A 22,009-nucleotide genomic window follows, 5' to 3' on the forward strand; every position below is an offset into this window, starting at 1 on the left:
CGAGAGATCCATACAGAAATGGTCTGTCGAGATCGGTGTGGAACGTCTGCACAGAGCCCTGACCACAACCCCATCGAACACCTTTGGGATAAATTGGAACGCCGACTGCAAGCCAGACCAAATCAAATTCTATGTGTCACATGCGCCAAATACAACAGGTGTAGACCTTACAGTGAAATGCTTACTTACAAGCCCTTAACCCAACAATGCAGTTTTAAGGGGAAAAAATATGTAAAAAATTAAGAGATAAGAATAACAAATGATTAAAGAGCAGCAGTAAATAACAATAGCGGGGCTAAATACAGGGGGTACCGGTACAGAGTCAATGTGGGGGGCACCGGTGTCGAGGTAATATGTACATGTAGGTAGAGTTATTAAAGTGACTATACATAACTATAACAGAGAGTAGCAGCAGTCTGGGTAGCCATTGATTAGCTGTTCAAGAGTCTTATGGCTTGGGGGTAGAAGCTATTTAGGGGCCTCTCGGACCTAGACTTGGTGCTCCGGTACCGCTTGCCGTGCGGTAGCAGAGAGAACAGTCTATGACTAGGGTGGCTGGAGTCTTTGACAATTTTTAGGGCCTTCCTCTGACACCATCTGGTATAGATGTTCTAGATGCAGGAAGCTTGGCCCTGGTGATGCCAGCAGCATACCACCCTGCATCCCACTGCTGGCTTGCTTCTGAATCTGAGCAGGGTTGGTCCTGGTCAGTTCCTGGATGGGAGACCAGATGCTGCTGGAAGTGGTGTTGGAGGGCCAGTAGGAGGCACTCTTTCCTCAGGTCTAAAAACAAATATCCCAATGCCCCAGGGCAGTGCCCAGTGTAGGGTGCCGTCTTTCGGATTCCACGTTAAATGGGTTTCCTGACTCTGTGGTCACTAAAGATCCCATGGCACTTATTGTAAGAGATGGGGTGTTAACCCTGGTGTCCTGGATAAATTCCCAAGCTGTCCCTCATTCCGTCACCTAATCATCCCCAGTTCACAAATGGCTCATTCATCCCCCTCCTCTCCCCTGTAACTATTGCCCAGGTCGTTGCTGTAAATGAGAATGTGTTCTCAGTCAACTTACCTGGTAAAATAAAATAAATAAATAAAAAATGTACTGGGCTGAACCCTCTGTAATGCCTTGCGGTCGGAGGCAGTTGCCATAACAGGCAGTGATGCAAGCCGTCAGGATGCTCTCGATGGTGCAGCTGTAAATTGTTTTGAGGATCTGAGGACCCATGCCAAATCTTTTCAGTCTCCTGAGGGAGAATAGGTTTTGTTGTGCCCTCTTCAAGACTGTTTTTGTGTGTTTGGACCATGTTAGTTTGGTGGTGATGTGGACGCCAAGGAACTTGAAGCTCTCAACCTGCTCCACTACAGCTCTGTTGATGAGAATGGGGGCATGCTAGGTCCTCCTTTTCCTGTAGTCCACAATCATCTCCTTTGTCTTGATCACGTTGACGGAGAGGTTGTTGTCCTTGCACCACACGGTCAGGCCTCTGACCTCCTGCCGATAGGCTGTCTCATTGTTGTCGATCAGGCCTACCACCGTGTCGTCAGCAAACTTAACGATGGTGTTGGAGTCGTGCAGTCATGAGTGAACAGGGAGTACAGGAGGAGGGGACTGAGCACGCACCCCTGAGGGGCCCCTGTATCGAGGATCAGCGTAGTGGATGTGTTGTTACCTACCTTTACCACCTGGGGGTGGTCCGTCAGGATGTCCAGGATCCAGTTCCAGAGGGAGGTGTTTAGTCCTATGGTCCTTAGCTTAATGATGAGCTTTGAGGGCACTATGGTGTTGAACGCTGAGCTGTAGTCAATGAATAGCATTCTCACATAGGTGTTCCTTTGGTCCAGGTGTGAAAGGGCAGTGTGGAGTGCAATAGAGATTGCATCATCTGTGGATCTGTTGGTGCAGTATGCAAAAATGGAGTGGGTCTAGGGTTTCTGGGATAATGGTGATGTGAGCCATGACCAACCTTTCAAAGCATTTCATGGTTACAGACGTGAATGCTACGGATCGGTAGTCATTTAGGCAGGTTACCTTACCTTACCTACCTGTTCTTGGCGAGGGAGAGCTTTGTACACGTTTCTGTGTGTGGAGTAAAGGTGGTCGAGAATATTTTTCCCCCTCTGGTTGCACATTTAACATGCTGAAAGTGTTATGTTACGAATAGCCGATTCATTAACATGTTTTGCTCATATTACATACATCTTCCAAAAAGACCTAATATTTCGTGACTACTGATGCAACCTCCTTCCTTGTCGAACTGACAGTCATTGACCTACAAATCATTTTGCATGCTAAACCACCATAGGGAATTCAGTAGCCTAGTCAATCTTAGCCTAGGCAGCCGATAGTGGGTAATACACTCGTGTCCCCTATGGACCGGCTCGTACGGCTCGCATTCTCCATTCAAGCTGCAAAGGCGTCATGTTCCTCCATAGCTAGCTTGAATGGCGAGCCGCCGGGAAAGAAACAGAAAAAAATTGTGTGTACTGTCTTAATAAAACACAATTTTCCACCACCATTTTCAGATTTTTTTTATGCTTTAAGATGTTGCTTTAAGATTGTCTGAAAATCCCAAAATGGTGGGGGCCTTATTAGTTGAGTGACTATGTAATTTGTTAGGTGCTGTAACGGCAGCCTTCCTCCTCTTCGTCTGAAGAGGAGGTGTAGCAGGGATCGGACCAAGAGGCAGCGTAGTTTGTGCTCAACATGATTTAATCAAGACGAATAACGTGAACACTTACAAAATACAAAAATAACAAACGTGGCAAACCGAAACAGTCCTCTCTGGTGAAACGAACACAAAGACAGGAAACAACCACCCACAAACCCCAACACAAAACAAGCCACCTAAATATGATTCCCAATCAGAGACAACACAAAACACCTGCCTCTGATTGAGAACCATATTAGGCCAAACATAGAAACAGACAAACTAGACACACAACATAGAATGCCCACCCAGCTCACGTCCTGATCAACACTAAAACAAGTAAAACACACAAGAACTATGGTCAGAACATGACAGGTGCAGTATACGGAAAATATAAACGTTCTCTCACATCGAAAATAATACATGCAGGAAGTCCAATCGGTTGTGAGGTATGGCAAATACATTGTTGTGATACATTTGGGTTCCGGGTTCACAATTACTTTTTCCGAAATCTCTGCCCAGCAAGGAGGAAAGGAGCCGACCTAATCCCGCCTCCCACTTTTACCTTTCAACCCCTTTTCACCTGGCAATCAACATTGTCCATCTTCCCTCTCTGACTGTAGGCTACATCCCTAGTTGCATGGTGTGATCAGATCATTACAGCAAAATATATCTACTAAAATGAGAGGGAAAGACGGGTGACAAGTAACATCCACTTCATAGGATGGGCTGAAAGGTTCAGTTATGTCACAAATGTTTCATTTGATTGTAACTTTCCTACAGTAGCCAGCTCACAGTTGACATATCCTTATAAATTAAATTAATTTCTGTTGCAGATATAAAAGAAAGGCTTGGTACTGATGCATGCATCTATCGAAATGCGATTTAGGCTCACTGTCCAAGTTTTCATTGGGGTAAATCAATTATGCTATTATTACATTTATGATTAGCCTACATTTACATTTTCAAATCGGTAGAATGACAATCATTTACAAGATGATGCAGGGGATTTAGTTTGCAAGCCAGGGCCAAATTGCCTTCCTGGAGCGAGCAAAATAATGTGATGATGTTGGCTAATTTCATAAAATGGGAAAGTATTCTCATAGCCTGTTTTGTATCAAATACACTCGCCTTAAATACCCTACTCTTTGAAAGTTGTGTATTGATTATACAGTGCCTTCAAAAAGTATTCATACCCCTTGACTTTGTGTCACTGGCCTACGCACGTTACCCCATAATGTCTAAGTGGAATTATGTTTTTAGAAACATTTACAAATTCATTAGAATTGAAAAGCTGAAATATCTTGTCAACTATTCAAGCCCTTGGTTATGGCAAGCTTAAATAAGTCCAGGAGTAAAAATGTGTTTAACAAGTCACATAATAAGTTGCATGCACTTACTCTGTGCAATAATAGTGTTTAACATGATTTTTTTAATGACTGCCTCATATCTGTACTCCACACATACAATTCTCTGTAACTGTCATGGTCGAAACATATTGATACAGCAGTAGCTAAGATGGGGAGAAGTCCGTCGCTAGCACACAGCTCGGACACCCATGCATACCCCGCAAGACATGCCACCAGGGGTCTCTTCACAGTCCCCGAGTCTAGAACAAACTATGATAGGCGCACATTACTACATAGAGCCATGACTACGTGGAACTCTCTTCCACATCAGGTAACTGATGCAAGCATTCGAATCAGATATATATAAAAAAACAAACAGATGATAATACACCTTAAGGAACAGCTGGGACTGTGAAGCAACACAAACGGATGCATGCATACACACACATGATAACATAGGCACTATTCACACACACACGTACACATGGATTATGTGTTGTAGATATGTGGTAGTGGAGTATGGGCCTGAGGGCACACACTTAGTGTGTTGTGAATTCTGTAATGAATGTATTGTAATGTTTTTTTAAATTGTATAACTGCCTTAATTTTGACCGGACCCCAGGAAGAGTAGCTTGGCAGCATCTTATGGGGATCCATAATAAATGCAAATACCATGAGGCCCATGGTGACTTTTTAAAGCAGTTACACAGTTTACTGGCTGCGATAGGAGAAAACTGAGGATCGATCAACAACATTGTACTTACTCCACAATACTAACCTAAATGACAGAGTGAAAAGAAGGAAGCCTTTACAGAATAAAAAATATTCCAAAACAAGCATCCTGTTTGCAATAAGTAAAATTGCAAAAGAACGTGGCAAACAATGTGTCTTTATGGCCTGAATACAAATCATTATGTTTGTAGCAAATCCAACACAACACATCACTGAGTAACGCTCTAAATATTTTCACGCATGGTGGTGACTGCATCACGTTATGGGTATGCTTGTCATCGGCAAGGACTGAAGGAAAACCTTTTTTAGTCTGCTTTCCAACAGACACTGAGAGACAAATGCACCTTTCAGCAGGACAATGACCTAAAACACAAGTCCAAATGGTAAGAAACCCCAGTGTTGCATTGAATGTTCCTGAGTGGTCTAGTTAGTTTTGACTTAAATCGGCTTGAAAATGGCTGTCTAGCAATGATAAGTAAACGAACTTGACAGAGCTTGAAGAATTGAAATCCTTCAGAGTCTTTTCAGAGTCTATTGACGCACCTGTGCGTCATTCTGAGTAACTAAGAAATATTTCCGTTTAAGCTAGAGATATTGCATGGGCTCCGTCTCCATCCACCACATCCGCCTATGTCTGCCTTCCGCATCTGCCGTGTTTTGTCAGACCATGAGGCATCCTGAAAATCACCTCGATATAGGACAGACATTTCAAAATTGTATTCCAAGGGGTATGAATACTGTCGTGATAAATGGCGGTCACTGCAGTCAACAGCTGCAGTGTTGCTCATTGGATTACCCCGTATCGTGGAATAGGCTATGTGAATGTTTATGAAGACAGAAGGCAGACATATGGAATTATTTCATTTGGATGGATGGTTGACATGATCAAAGGTAGGCGGATACTTTCGTATCTAAAACGTCTGTTTCGCTCACGGGACTCAAGCCTGGATGGGCTCGCGCCTAGTAAAAACCTTAGCCTATCGCGCAATATATTCCAAAATTCACCAGCGACGACATTAGGAGATAAGGATTGTGAGCACAGTGTTTCTGATCAGATCAATGATGATCTTCGAATGGATTTGTGTGGCTACGATGCCATCTTTAGAGCACAGCATGAAATAGGCTACTACCGAGGTCTGATGTTGCTTCTAACAATATAGTAAAAGGTGTGTTGTGTTGGTGTCGGGTGATGTGCTAAAGTCTGTATAACCCTGTGACGTACAGTACCAGTCAAAAGTTTTGGACACACCTACTCATTCAAGGGTTTTTCTTTATTTTTACTATTTTCTACGTTGTAGGATAATAGTGAAGACGTCAAAACTATTAAATAACACATATGGAATCATGTAGTAAACCCAAAAAAGTTTTAAGCAAATCAAAATATATTTTATGTTCTTCAAAGTAGCCACCCCTTTGCCTTGAGACAGCTTTGCATATTCCATATGTGTTATTTCATAGTTTTGAGGGCTTCACTATTATGTTCCCTCCAGGTGGGTTGTGGAGTGTGTTCGCGCTGGTTGGAGCCGGCAGTAAGCCAGGATTGGACCAGGAACAGAACCCTCTGCCTCTGTCCAATCAGAGCCTGTTATTGCTTCTGGTGCTAGCCAATCTGACAGATGGACCCAACAACTGTCCCAACCCCTACAGACAGGCTGTCACGTGCTTCAAAAACGCACAAGGTACAGAATATGCACTAGTACCAGTAAAAGATGACAGGGGGACCTTTTCAATGAATGGGTACTGAACCTGTGTGTTTTCCACAGACACGTCATCCATCCCTACAGAGCAGCACCATATGTTCCAGATCAACTTCAACAGCCTATACACAGCTCTGTGTGAGCAGCAGAGATCCGACCAGGCTACACTGATACTCTACACACTGCTACACCAGAACACCAACATGAGGACATACATGCTGTCACGCACAGACATGGAGAACCTGGTGAGTTAGCCGCTAACTGCGCACACGTACACTACTCTCTGCAACACTGCTGCATCGAAACGCAAACGTGAGGGACATATGCACAGTTTATCAGGTACACGTTTCAAATCTTGTGGGTCACGTTGTCCGGCGTTCTCCGAACGGGAACTCTGAAATGTACTCTGGGTAATCTTGAGTCATCCTCTTTGACTTGGTTCTTCTTTTTTCCCCGCGGAGACAGTGGGGCACAGTAGACAGCTGGTCCTGTGGGGTGTGCTGTGACGTCACCTCTAAGCAGGTTTTAAGTGTATTAGGGAGCGCAGATGGGGGAGCGCCACAGACCATTGCTCTGCAGGACCCACCTGTGACAGAGGATCACTCCCACACACAGTGGAACCGTGCTTGAACAAACACACACACGCACACATGGGTGGACACACACAGCGCTTCCCAAAGCACCCCGCTGTGGAACAATGCTGGAGGCCTAAACACACAAACACACACGTTCTCTTAGTGCAGTCTGGGATGCAGTGTGTTGGGATGTTGGATTCGTGTCAGAGCTTGCTCAGTGCACTCTGCCTGCTTATTCTGCAACAGTGTCAGTCTGCACAGCAGGAATGCAGGATTTCACAATGGAAGTAGACAGAATGGCTGTTGAACCATGTCAGTTAAACCATCAAACAGAAACACCACGCAGACACGTACCCTGGAGAAACACCACGCAGACACGTACCCTGGAGAAACACCACGCAGACACGTACCCCGGAGAAACACCACGCAGACACGTACCCCGGAGAAACACCACGCAGACACGTACCCCGGAGAAACACCACGCAGACACGTACCCCGGAGAAACACCACGCAGACACGTACCCCGGAGAAACACCACGCAGACACGTACCCCGGAGAAACACCACGCAGACACGTACCCCGGAGAAACACCACGCAGACACGTACCCCGGAGAAACACCACGCAGACACGTACCCCGGAGAACCACCACGCAGACACGTACCCCGGAGAACCACCACGCGGACACGTACCCCGGAGAACCGCCACGCGGACACGTACCCCGGAGAACCGCCACGCGGACACGTACCCCGGAGAACCGCCACGCGGACACGTACCCCGGAGAACCGCCACGCGGACACGTACCCCGGAGAAACGCCACGCGGACACGTACCCCGGAGAACCGCCACGCGGACACGTACCCTGGAGAACCGCCACGCGGACACGTACCCTGGAGAACCGCCACGCGGACACGTACCCTGGAGAACCGCCACGCGGACACGTACCCTGGAGAACCGCCACGCGGACACGTACCCTGGAGAACCGCCACGCGGACACGTACCCTGGAGAACCGCCACGCGGACACGTACCCTGGAGAACCGCCACGCGGACACGTACCCTGGAGAACCGCCACGCGGACACGTACCCTGGAGAACCGCCACGCGGACACGTACCCTGGAGAACCGCCACGCGGACACGTACCCTGGAGAACCGCCACGCGGACACGTACCCTGGAGAACCGCCACGCGGACACGTACCCTGGAGAACCGCCACGCGGACACGTACCCTGGAGAACCGCCACGCGGACACGTACCCTGGAGAACCGCCACGCGGACACGTACCCTGGAGAAACGCCACGCGGACACGTACCCTGGAGAACCGCCACGCGGACACGTACCCTGGAGAACCGCCACGCGGACACGTACCCTGGGGAACCGCCACGCGGACACGTACCCTGGGGAACCGCCACGCGGACACGTACCCTGGGGAACCGCCACGCGGACACGTACCCTGGGGAACCGCCACGCGGACACGTACCCTGGGGAACCGCCACGCGGACACGTACCCTGGGGAACCGCCACGCGGACACGTACCCTGGGGAACCGCCACGCGGACACGTACCCTGGGGAACCGCCACGCGGACACGTACCCTGGGGAACCGCCACGCGGACACGTACCCTGGGGAACCGCCACGCGGACACGTACCCTGGGGAACCGCCACGCGGACACGTACCCTGGGGAACCGCCACGCGGACACGTACCCTGGGGAACCGCCACGCGGACACGTACCCTGGGGAACCGCCACGCGGACACGTACCCTGGGGAACCGCCACGCGGACACGTACCCTGGGGAACCGCCACGCGGACACGTACCCTGGGGAACCGCCACGCGGACACGTACCCTGGGGAACCGCCACGCGGACACGTACCCTGGGGAACCGCCACGCAGACACGTACCCTGGGGAACCGCCACGCAGACACGTACCCTGGGGAACCGCCACGCAGACACGTACCCTGGAGAAACGCCACGCAGACACGTACCCTGGAGAAACACCACGCAGACACGTACCCTGGAGAAACACCACGCAGACACGCACAGTAGACCAGGACATCCTGGTAAACAGTGTAATTTGTTACTGAGTGGACCATCCTGGCTAAATAAACACTTGAAAATACGAATAGCCAACGCACCACTTAGCACACGGTGCTTGACGCCATTCTGCTCTTCCATTACATTCCAGTTGTGTGAATCATTTTTGACATTTTAAAGTCATTCCTCTCTTTCTCTGTATGTGCGGAGCCTATCGAGTTTCAGTCCACTGGCTGGGCTGCATATGAATGTGTCTCTGGCTGCGTCCCAAATGGCACTATCCCCCATATAGTGCACTACTTTTCACCGGGGCCCATAGGGCTCTGGTCAAAAGTAGTGCACTATATAGGGGATATTGTGTCATTTGGGAACCCTGTTTGACTGCAGCAGGAAATGCTAAAGCCTAGGCTGTGGCTGCCAGCAGACCTCTCTCTGAGTCTCTCTGTTTTGGATGGAAATCCATTTCACATTGGTCTCTTTGCTGTTGACATGTAATTTCCAGCAGTACTGGGTTCAATGTAAACCAACCACAGTCAAGCCAGCTCTCAATATTCAGACCGGGGTTTTTCATCATAGAAAAATCAATGCAGAAGTACTTCAACGCTGTTGTGGTGTTTTTGGGGACTGTGAGTTGAGCCTGGGATTAGACCGCCATGTTGGTCCATGTTCTGTCCATCAGTTGCCGATGGTTGTCGCCCAGTTCCTAAGGTGCTGTGTCACTGTGACTCCATTTCGTGTCTCCAGAGCCTGGTGGATGGACTCGGATCATGTATTACTACACACTTCACAGCTTGGCTTCTACAACCTCTGTTGCGTTTGATAGTGCAGACGTGACCATGGCGCAGCCTAGTCAATTTCACAAAGGATCTCTTTGAAGTCTAAATCTGTGGTCGTTTGACGGTACAGAATAGGTCTTTAAATTAGGGCATTATTCTATTTCTGCGTATTAATGGAACAAGGTGCAATCTCAAATGCATTATTGAATGTGTGTGTGTGTGTGTAGATAGCTTTTTCAGAATCTATACCCTTCCCCAACATTAAGTAAGGCCAAGCCTTATGACATCCTGTCCTGCCAACCGTTACCGAGACTTCCTTTACTTCTGACATGAGGTGCTTGTTCCCGTGGTCGCTAAGCACCCTGCACACACAAGGTTGACAACCAGAAGTAATAGGCCTACTGTAGTAATGGAAAAAGAGTCGAGCCATCAAGTTGCATGAAACACTTCCAGTAAATGTCTTGTTTAGGAGAGAGGGGGAGAGGATTTAGATGTTTGTGTTTTACAGAGAGAGAAAAGTGATTTGTGATCAAGACGGGGATAGCTACTAGCTAGCTGGCACTGCTGGCAGTGTTATAACTTTTCCTGTTAATTTGTACAGTAGCAGTGTTTCTACTTTATTCCTTTAGAAGTGGGGCGCGACTGCTAAATTGTTGCCGCCACACCAAACATTATTGTTATTACTATTTCTTTTTTGGGATAGAAAAACTTTTGTGTAAAGCTTAAATGACTTCAACCAGACCAAGTTTGTATAAAATGTAATTGACCTATATGTTTTATATATTTGTGAACCAGAAATCGCCTAAATAAAAGCTAAAACAATGAAACCAATCAAATAAAACTATGAATTTAGGAGTGCTTTTGCCATTTCTGGGTTACCGACCGGGCACGCAGGGCACATGCCCAGGGGCCCCAATTGTGGTCCCCATTGATTTTGTTATAATGTTTGATCATAAGATTACAGAATTAGCCATGGCAAAATGCAACATTTTCTCTCCGCTCCATGGAAAACATTTATAAAATTGCAGAAAAGTAGTCTCTTTTTGATCCAGAAAAAAACCTTGCTCATTGCTCACCTGCCTGATAATATGGTATGGTCCCATATATAGGCTATGGTAAAAAGTCAGCCCTAAAATATTTTGGGGGCAATATGTTATATGCTCATGTCTGGGGAGGATTATAGATAGATCAGAATCATTTGATTTTCATTCATTTTGGAGTATAATGTACCTTTAAAAAGTCACCCGAAATGACTTTCTCACAGTCCTTCTACAAAAAAATATCCCGGGGGGCATGCTGCTGTGGACCCCCGCCACTCCCTCCACAACCTTTACCACCACTGCTAAAAAAAATTTTTTAATGCTGAGTAGTTAAGCTCCCTCTTTCCCTCCCTCTTTCTCTTTCTCCCTCTCTCTCGCTCAAACTCCCCTTCTCCCAGGTATTAAAAAACATAACTTGGTATTCAGAGCGTTCATTAACAGAAATCTCCCTGGGTAGTCTACTCATCCTGGTGGTTATACGCACCATCCAGTTCAACATGACACGCACCCGGGTGAGTACACACGCGCACACACACACACGCACACACACACACACACACACACACACACACACACACACACACACACACACACACACACACACACACACACACACACACACACACACACACACACACACACACACACACACACACACACACACACACACACAGAGTTTACCCTCTACTAGCTTTGTTTTCTCCCAAGATCGTCTCAATGGAATTCCAGGAAGGTCATTGCACGTCTCTCATTTCCTCTCTTCCAGGATAAGTACCTGCACACCAACTGCCTGGCTGCCCTGGCCAATATGTCTGCCCAGTTCCGCTGCCTACACCAGTATGCAGCCCAGCGCATCATCAGGTGAGGCTACAGCTCCGTCCTCCGTAGAACTATTGCTCACTGTCAACACAGACACGGGTATGGCCAATGCTTGTTAATGGGTATAGATAGGATCTCAACACGAACTAAAGCCTTACTGGTAGATTGCGAATTGTAGAGGTTTAGCAGGTCTGTACCTTCTGGTGTAGATATTCCAGGGTTGTGTTTTGTGCTGAGCGGGAAAGACCACCTATCTTCTTGGCTACGGATGTTGCAGCGTTCCCTCACCAAGGCAGTAGAGGTGGAGAAAAACAAAGGTTGGCTTGATCGTCCTCATCGGAGAGGATTTAAATGAGTCATTTGATTACGCTTTTGTTTTCTTCCTCGACTCATGGCCTACAGAACGTTACGTACTGACGTCTGCCACTATTCAGGCACAAACATTACCATACCAAATGTTTTTATTTTTATAAGGTCTACCGCAGAGGACCAACCCTTGCCAAATCCGCACACCAGTATGCAAGCATTAGCATGGGTTGATTCACAACACATCATTTCGACATTTCCAGAACAACTGTGTAAAACGACTAAGATAGTCGTGATATTGGCCCGGTTTAGCACATTCCAATCCCTTTCTTGCAGATTGACGCAGTGCTTCCAGATTGAAAGCGGTGTTTTTAGGCCGGCGGTTTTGGGAAGTGTAGCAATATCATTATATTGGCAGATTATTGATTTCAGATTGAAACCATGTTTTGAGATTGGTGTATTGGAAGTACAGATGGGCTATACATTTCCCTTAGTGCCAGTGACCATGTTGGTTTGGTGCATGACGGAATTAGAGACGAGAGCATATAAAGTAAAAGGTCAACATTTTAAGGGTGCTAATTGTGCGTATTTATTCTGTTTTGTAAATGATCCCGTAGGGCGGAGTGGTCGTGTTTTATATGGCGATTTATTTGATGTGTGATTGAGTTAGTGATTTCGTTTGGCTTCTCTGAATGCCTTGACGACTTGATACATAGCAACAGATTCCAGATTGCCTTGGTAGCTTTACTAAGCCCACAAACAAGCTTAGACAAACGCATGTATAGGAAAACACACTCACTCAGTCACACGAACACTTACTCCACCCTGATGATGGAATAAAGTTGCTGGTCATAATGAGACACGTAGTTAGTGGGGAAAGTGCTTGGAATTACGTGCTTTGTGTTTGTTTTTTTAAACTTTCTTTTACTCTCGTTTTTATTTATTTTTTAAACAATTGATATTAGATATTTCACTGGATGTACGGATCAAACGTATGCCAACGTCTTCGTCAACTGCAGCCGTCGTAATGCTGTAGCCTAGGTCTATTGCTCATCGCGTGGCTCATCACATGTTAGAACACTAGGCTAGCTGTCATAGACCTGTGGCTGGCTCTCAATAGAGACATCGCGTCTCCTGGTTGTGCGTCCTGGCTTCGAAGCAGTCAGCCAGTCAAGGAAGGCAATGGTTATGACTCCACGCTTGTTGAGAGGGAGGAGATTTCTCCTGCCTCTGTGGTTAGAAGTTAACTATATGAATGAATGGGAATGTGAAGGGCTGGCCCAGTGACTCACCCAGATCATTGTTCCAGATGAGCCCTGGTTAGGAGCACACACTCCACCCGTCATACATACTAACACACATACACGCACACGTACTCCCTTTCGATGTTCGCCCAGAACGACCAGACAAGTGCATGGCCTCTCCTCTTCCCCTCATCAATTCATTCAGGATCATTTAATGCTGTTCGTGACCACGGGGAAATTGGAAACAGAAATGCATACACACACACACACACACACTCCATCGTGTTTTATTATTACTAAGAGAGTAGCCTAGCTGACGCAGTCTTTCTTCAAATTGTGTTAGTCACATGCGCCCAATACAACAGGTGTGTAGACCTTACAGTGGAATGCTTACTTACGAGCCCCTAACCAACAATGCAGTTACAATTATAAATTATAAATACGAATAAGAATAAAACATAAAAGTAAGATTCGGGATGTGGTGGTGGAGGGGAAGGTAATGTAGTACATTCATGATTTTCCCTGGGAGGAATGTTTTTTGGTCTATATATTGAGGCAGCGGAGTGTGAAAAGGCTTTGTTTCCACTACATGAGTGAACCCCCCCCCCCTCCAACCTTTCATTCATCTTTCCTCACTCCTTCCTCTCTTCCCTGAAGAGCAGCGACATGGATGTGCGAGTAGCTACACTGATTTGACTGTGCATTCGTTGGCAAGAGGGTGTGGGTTCAATTCCCCGTAGGCATCACATACAGATTACAGATACAGATTCACATATTCACAGATTCACATCGTCTCTCTACACGTTTACGATTGAGTCATTTAGCAGACGCTTTTATCCAGTGCGACTTATAGGAGAAATTAGGGTTAAGTGCCTTGCTCAAGGGCACATCGACAGATTAGTCACCTAGTCAGCTTGGACCAGCTTGGATTTGAACCTGCTACATTTCGGTTACTGGCCCAGGGCTACCTGCCGCACCACATGTATCTAATTTCACAAACAAAGTAGAAAATACTACTGTGTTGTATAAGAGCATGTGAAGTATGTCTAGAACGCCAAGCCTCAGGCAAAGCATTGGTTATATTTTTACATTCTAGTCATTTAGCAGACACCTTTATTCAGAGCGACTTACAGTAGTGAGTGTACAAGTATTTTCATGCTTTTTCCTACTGGCCCCCCATGGGAATCGAACCCACAACCCTGGCGACACAGGACTGCAACATGAACAGTCAGTGTCGTGAAGGAAAGTTATTCCAATGATTTTACTGCATGCTCAAGGCTAAAGTCAATGTTAGATTTTCTTGAACTGTCAAGTGAGAATAGTTTGCTGGAGTCAATCACAAATTCCAATCCTTCATTACCTTTGGCTATTATCAGTTATTATTCTGGGATGTCTATTGAGCTATAATATTAAACAAACTGACAATCAGTGATGGCTTCTCTTTTGCCTCTTTTTGAACCCCTTTGTCACCTTTGAAGTATTTTACAAAAAAACAAAAACACAAACCAGACATTTTTGTTTTTAAACGAAATTGGAGAAAACTAATTATTTTATGTATTTTTTGTCCTTTTTTTTCCTCCTCCCCTTTTCTTTCAGCTGCTCCAGCCTCCACATGCGGAGATACTTGTATGTTCTGGACAATTTGTATTTTTGCCACAAACACTGGCTGGTTCACCGCGTGCGACGCACTAGCCCAGAAGCTTGTGCGCTTTACTTGCTCGCTCATTCTCAAGTCCAATGCTTCCAGGTTATAACCAGACTCTAAGTCTACTAGTCTTTTGCTGCCCACTCCTCCTGCTTCTTTTACATGTTTCTATTGTCTTTCTGTCCTGCTGATTGCTGCACGAGCACAGTATTGAATCTTTGCATGCTGAAATGATTCACGGATAGTGGACTCGCTGAATGGATCCAAAATTACCCCCTATTCTCTAGTGCACTACCTTTGACAAAGATACATTCTACACACGCATGTTCTATGTAAAGCCGTGTCTGTCAGTCAGTGGCGGTTAGTGCCATTTAAGATGAGTGAGCGGAAAAATTATATTACAGCATATTGGATGCCTGTCATTCATATTCCATTCACCCAGGTCAATGTGACAGCAATATTTTTAGGCTACTACACGATACTCAAATGTTCCTATGCCCATCACGAGGTTGCTACAACCTAGCCTACGAATGAAAGTTTACAACATAGGTGCATACAGGTCGAGAGAAAATGTTGAGGTGTCATTCAATCCCTCCTTGCACACTCTTGCCTGCATCTAGCTGATCTAGGGTGTAACTATTAGTCTAACAGTTGCAAACAAGAGTTTCTATTTGACAAATTCTGGTTTGTTTATCGCCATTTAATTCCATTTGCTTCCGTTTAAGAAGTGTTTTTCAACAGAATCGGTGGAATGAATACACCCCTGATAACACATAAACACAGTTCACTTTCATACCAGCCACGTTGTATTCCTTCTCACATCGATGTGATCTTCTCCACTCACCTTTCTTTCCCTTCGCTTGTGGACTTCAACACATCAGCTGTGTAACCAGGCGAAAAAACCTTTCCAAGCCAATCCATATCATAACCACTACACACAACCTACATCGTTGTCACCATATTATATCAAGTAATGTCATAGTCAACATAGCTAATAGAACTAACGCGTTAGTAAACCCGCTACAATCATGCAGTAACGTTAGTGTACAATTTAGCACTTAAACTGGTGGGCCCCGGTGGCAATACATTTGTAAAATCAAAACCTTACCTTGACTTGGAAGAGTTCCAGTGTTGTGTTGGATAGTCTTAGCCAGCTAGCTAACATAGCATCCCTCTGTTTGAGCATGGTGTTTGAGTTGGCTAAACTAGCTAGCTGCATTTGCTAGCTAAGTAAGTGAAGCCATAATTGAGGGAAAAAAATGACCATCTCTGTCTATCTTGCTTCTCCATTTTGGAAGAAATGTATTTGTTTAAAACTGTTCAACTATTTTCTGTCTCTCTCTTTGAGTCAACTACTCACCACATGTTATGCACCACAGTGCTAGCTAGCTGTAGCTTATGCTTTCAGTGCTAGATTCATTCTCTGATCATTTGATTGGGTGGACAAAATATCAGTTCATGCTACAAGAGCTCTAATAGGCTGGGGGACGTCCTCCGGAAGTTGTTATAATTACTGTGTTAAGTCTATGGAAGGGGGTGAGAACCATGAGCCTCCTAGGTTATGTATTGAAGTCAATGTACCCAGATGTACCCAGAAGCCAGCTGTCCTCAGGCTACAACATGTTGCTACCCTACAGAGTGCTGCTGAGGCTACTGTAGACCTCCATTGCAAAACAGTGTGTTTTAATCAATTATTTGGTGACGTGAATATATTTAGTTTAGTTTTATCTAAAAAGGATATTTTTTAAAACTATTTTTAACTTAATGAAATTCACTGAGGATGCTGCCTGTCCACTGCTGCCTGTGCTGTAGACTAGGGTTTTGCAGTCAATCAGTGTGGCAGAGTCTTTGTGCAGGTGGGGATCACCAGGTGTGCCTCTCAGTGTTATTAATACCATGGCTACAAAAGACGCCATAGAATCTTAGTTACCGTACAGACAGACTCAGACCCAGGCCTCTTAGCCAGCACTGGTAATCACATCTCAATCCACTTTTCAGTACCTCAATCACCAAACATAAAGCCAATGATAAATGGACTCCGTGACCTGCATCGGATGAATGGTGCTGACATGTGGAGCAGGTGTACATCTCAGCTCAGTACTGCATTTATCCGGCTAGGTTCTTTGTGCAACAATTTGGGTTAGGGTTCTCTCCCATTTGGTCTAGTTATATGTTTTTTTTGTGGCCGAGTCTGCTGATGCGAGAGAGAAAGCGTGTGTGTGTGTGTGTGTGTGTGTGTGTGTGTGTGTGTGTGTGTGTGTGTGTGTGTGTGTGTGTGTGTGTGTAGGTGAGCGTGCACGTGTCTCAGTAGGTCAATCTGACACAGCTTCCAGGCGCTGTGTCTAGACTAGACATGAACAATTGAACAGGTTGCCATGCCACTGATGCCAAAACAATAGTGTATGGCAGCTAGTGCCCTGCCCTGTCAATCAATTAGTAACAAAGTGTGCCCTCTCCATCTCACCACCTTTATAAAAAGGCCGTAGCTGTGGACCAGACTTTTCCCTGATCTTTTTTTCCCCCTCAGACCCGAAGCTTCTGCTCGTGTGCAGATCACATCCTCGGCATGTGTTTATTCTCTACTTTACACCGTCTCTGCTCGTAGAGAACAGGCTACTCAGGCTCGTTTTAATAATGATAGTATTCTACATAACAAACCGAATATAGTAGCATAGTATAACGTCACTGCAAGACAAAAACACCACGTAATTTCTCTCTCGTGGCCAAATTCAACAGCGCGCGCCACTAGGCAAGATACACAGGTAGACTATGCTATAGTTTTAACACCATCTGCTCTAAACTTTGCTCACTTTACAAGATCATTCAACTCATGAAACTGATTGAGATCCAATGGTTGGTATGCAGATGCTGCATGGACATTTCACCGGTAAAACCTGAAGAATTATCATTCCCGATTAACAGTGAGAAATGTGGAGGGAAGGAGACCACAAAAATGTGTGAGTAAATTAGAGGTAAATAAACACTTGGACATGAACGTGATCTGCACATGTGCAGAAACTTCAAGGCCTTTAGTCCAGAATAAAACAGGTCCGGGAAAAGTCGTATCTGCAACCACTCCCATTTTTTTTTTAAACACAGAGACCTCATAACAAAGGATGTTTGTTCCCCTTCAGTTTTTCCCCTTAGGCTTTCAAAGAGGACAAAGAGCATGCCCAGACGTTAAATTAACTGAATAAACAGTCCCAGATCTCAGTCAAAGCCAACATAGTGTGTCTATGATTTGGAAACAACGAAAACAAAACTGAGCATGCCCATATCTCATTCATTTTACCAAGTGTGCCTGTTATATTTTGGAACCAACAAAAAACACACACGCCATGTCAAAGCCCCAATTAAATACTATGTTTTTTATATGACATACCCAAGTGTGTATGTTTTAGAATCAACAATTAAGCAATAGTACATGAGGCCGTGTGTTATGACATTTTTATCATGGCTGGGATGTGGTCATATCCGCGAGGCGAAGCCGAATGGTGTAGTCCACCACAGCCATGATAAAAATGTCATAACACAAGGCCTCGAGTGAACTATTGCTTTTATACAGCGGGTTACCTGCATTAAAAATCACGATTATTTCCCAAACTATCAATTTTGAAACAAAAACATGATTGCTACATTCACTAACACTGGTTGTCAAGTGACATTTTAGGCGTTCTCTAGTCGTTAGTTATTTTCGTACCGACTGCTGTGTAAAGCAAAACTTCCCAATTGCTGGTTGATAGTTCCAGAACGTTGGTTTCTAGGGACGCTGTCCATGGTTCTGAAAACAGTGCACATCTGGTCTATGCATAGGAAAATGTTATGTCAGATGGAAACATTGTAGTGGCGCTGTCCATGGGGCTGAAAACGCCGCTGAAACATTGTAGCAAAGACTTTGATGCAGCAGATCAGAATAGAGACCACAATGACACTCTTTTTTCAGATGGTCACAGCATCGGCAGCTATTTATTTGTGATACACGTTGAAATGCACATTTCCATACAGTGTGCAAGTACTTGTCTAATGCCGGGGTCTCAAGTGCAGCTGGCCACCATTTCTAAGGAACAACTGCCTTGTTGTCGCACGTAGCTGTTAGGATGTTATCTCCTTCTGTTATCCGTAACAGCCCGTAGCTGTTAGGATGTTATCTCCTTCTGTTATCCGTAACAACACGTAGCTGTTAGGATGTTATTTCCTTCTGTTATCCGTAACAGCCCGTAGCTGTTAGGATGTTATCTCCTTCTGTTATCCGTAACAACATGTAGCTGTTAGGATGTTATCTCCTTCTGTTATCCGTAACAACACGTAGCTGTTAGGATGTTATCTCCTTCTGTTATCCGTAACAACACGTAGCTGTTAGGATGTTATCTCCTTCTGTTATCCGTAACAACACGTAGCTGTTAGGATGTTATCTCCTTCTGTTATCCGTAACAACACGTAGCTGTTAGGATGTTATTTCCTTCTGTTATCCGTAACAACACGTAGCTGTTAGGATGTTATCTCCTTCTGTTATCCGTAACAACACGTAGCTGTTAGGATGTTATTTCCTTCTGTTATCCGTAACAGCCCGTAGCTGTTAGGATGTTATCTCCTTCTGTTATCCGTAACAACACGTAGCTGTTAGGATGTTATCTCCTTCTGTTATCCGTAACAACACGTAGCTGTTAGGATGTTATTTCCTTCTGTTATCCGTAACAACACGTAGCTGTTAGGATGTTATCTCCTTCTGTTATCCGTAACAACACGTAGCTGTTAGGATGTTATCTCCTTCTGTTATCCATAACAACACGTAGCTGTTAGGATGTTATTTCCTTCTGTTATCCGTAACAGCCCGTAGCTGTTAGGATGTTATTTCCTTCTGTTATCCGTAACAGCACGTAGCTGTTAGGATCTTATCTCCTTCTGTTATCCGTAACAGCACGTAGCTGTTAGGATGTTATCTCCTTCTGTTATCCGTGGACGGCTTCCAATAGCTCCTAAGAGAGCGTTCAGCCCTGTGCCCGTTCACATACTCTGGCCTCCAGACCTACATCGGAGAGCTGCTGGATGGCAGTTGTCCTGATGCAGTGTTTGGTATACCTACGGGATGTGCCAGCCTCCTAGAGAGAGAGCGAGCAATCAATAATGGCAAAATGACAATGATTCTATTCATGTTTATTATATTCTTATACTGTATAGCAGCCTAGCTATTTTAACAAAATGGTATACCTTGTACAGACGGGGCAGCATCGATGAAAGAGTGTTGAGTCCCATTGGTTCTATGGTATACCACATGTTGTCGTCATCGGAGAGATTTCGTCTGGGGTGTAGATAAAAGGCTGGGGCATGTTCAGGTAATTTAGTGATTTTTCTAGCGATCGAGCAAAGCTCGTTCCCTAGGTTTTCATACATGCAGCCACAACGATTCTCTCGGTCTCTTTCCATTGGATTTTTGTGGTTCTTGGTTCCTTCATTGAAACTCAGTGTTGCCTATCTCGATCCATTTGTGTCCCCTTTTATTACGAACGAGTCTGGCTTCAGTTTGCGATTTCCTTTGTTGCCTCTTCGGCCAATCAATCAAACCACACCTTATTCAGTAATCCTCTAGGGGTGGCGGGGCTCAAGGCTTCGGATTTAGGTCCTGCTGTGTTATAGCTGGGTGGTGGCTGGTTCTGTCCCTGCTCTCCCGTCTCAGCTGTTTTATGATACCAGCAAAGACATTGTTTGCGTTCAGGAACTCGGTTTCTCTCATCAGGCACCAAGGCCGGCTCAGTGGAGGCTCATTTAAGTGGCAGTGTAGGCCTGCCTGCAGTCCAGCAATGCTGCTGATTCTATATCAGTCTCATTTAGCAGTCCTTGCGGTGGCGTAAAAACTCGGGAGAATATTACCCTTCTCCTGTTTTGAAACAGTTGCCAGATCGATGTTTATCCCCTTTTCTGACAGCCATTTCAGAAAGCACTTCACTGACTGACCCTTCATGTCTTAAATTAATGATGGACTGTTGTTTCTCTTTGCTTATTCGAGCTGTTCTTGCCATAATATGGACTTTGTCTTTTACTAAATAGGGCTATCTTCTGTATACCACCCTTACCTTGTCACAACATAACTGATTGACTCAAATGCATTAAAAAGGAAAGAAATTCCACAAATTAACTTTTAACAAGGTACACCTGTTAATTGAAATGCGTTCCAGGTGACTACCTCATGAAGCTGGTTGAGAGAATGCCAAGAGTGTGCAAAGCTGTCATCAAGGCAAAGTGTGGCTACTTTGAAATAATCTAAAATCCCAAATATATTTTGATTAAACACTTTTCTGGTTACTACATGATTCCATATGTGTTATTTCATAGTTTGGATGTCTTCACTATTATTCTACAATGTAGAAAATAGTAAAAAAAAAAAAAAAAAAAAACCTTGAATGAGTAGGTGTGTCCAAGCGTTCGACCGGTACTCTATATACATTTGCAAAGATTTCTAAAAACCTGTTTTCCTTTGTCAATATGAGCTAGTGTGCGTCGATTGAGGAAAGAAAACAATTTAATACGTTTTAGAATATGGCTGTAACGTAGCCACCGCTGAAAAAGGGACCGGTTCTGAATTGTTTCCGAATGCACCGTATGTGTGTTTTCCCATGTGTGTCTGTGTGTGTGCCTGCCCTGCTCCTACCCCGGCTCCCTGCTCCCGTGTGTTATTAGGCGGTGCTCTCCCCTGTGTATTCCTCATGGCTGTTTACTCGTCTCTATTTGTTGTTATTGAGCATCAGCCACCATCTGCTCTGCTGTTTCTAGTGGGGATAGAGAGAGAGAGACCGAGCTAGGCTGTCTGTGCATCCCAAATGGCACCTTATGCCTTATGTAGTGCACTATATAGGGGGCCATTTGGGGGTGGGGACACTGTCTATTTTTGGTGGTGGACAGCTCAGTGCTGCATGAGGAGCCTAGGGCTGAATTGATTTCGTTATTTATGTTCTGTGGTCCAGGCTGAGTACTCTGAGATAGAAGAGAGAGATTACAAGGAATGTTACGAGAGAAAAATGGTTGTTTGATTCAATGGTGGACTGGGCGCCGATGGTATGCCAGTTGAAGCTGGTTGCTTCGAAATTGCGTGCAGTAATGACTGTAGCTGTACAGATTTGTTTTTCTTCTCAAGTCTGACGTTTATCGATATAA

At 45.2% G+C, this 22,009-nt stretch overlaps 1 protein-coding gene across 1 annotated transcript in view; it reads left to right on the top strand.

Annotated features, from left to right (window-relative positions):
* The window catches only part of LOC129818278 (dymeclin-like), a 149,910-nt gene that overhangs the window by 57,290 nt on the left and 70,611 nt on the right, over nt 1-22,009 (top strand). Inside the window, exons 9-13 of the mRNA XM_055874023.1 lie at nt 6,222-6,410; nt 6,495-6,673; nt 7,337-9,038; nt 11,177-11,358; nt 11,613-11,707. Coding sequence (XP_055729998.1) covers nt 6,222-6,410; nt 6,495-6,673; nt 7,337-9,038; nt 11,177-11,358; nt 11,613-11,707 — 2,347 coding nt within the window. The remainder of the gene's footprint in view (nt 1-6,221; nt 6,411-6,494; nt 6,674-7,336; nt 9,039-11,176; nt 11,359-11,612; nt 11,708-22,009) is intronic.

This window comes from Salvelinus fontinalis, chromosome 21, assembly GCF_029448725.1.
Source record: "Salvelinus fontinalis isolate EN_2023a chromosome 21, ASM2944872v1, whole genome shotgun sequence".
NCBI classification, from domain to species: Eukaryota; Metazoa; Chordata; class Actinopteri; order Salmoniformes; family Salmonidae; genus Salvelinus; species Salvelinus fontinalis.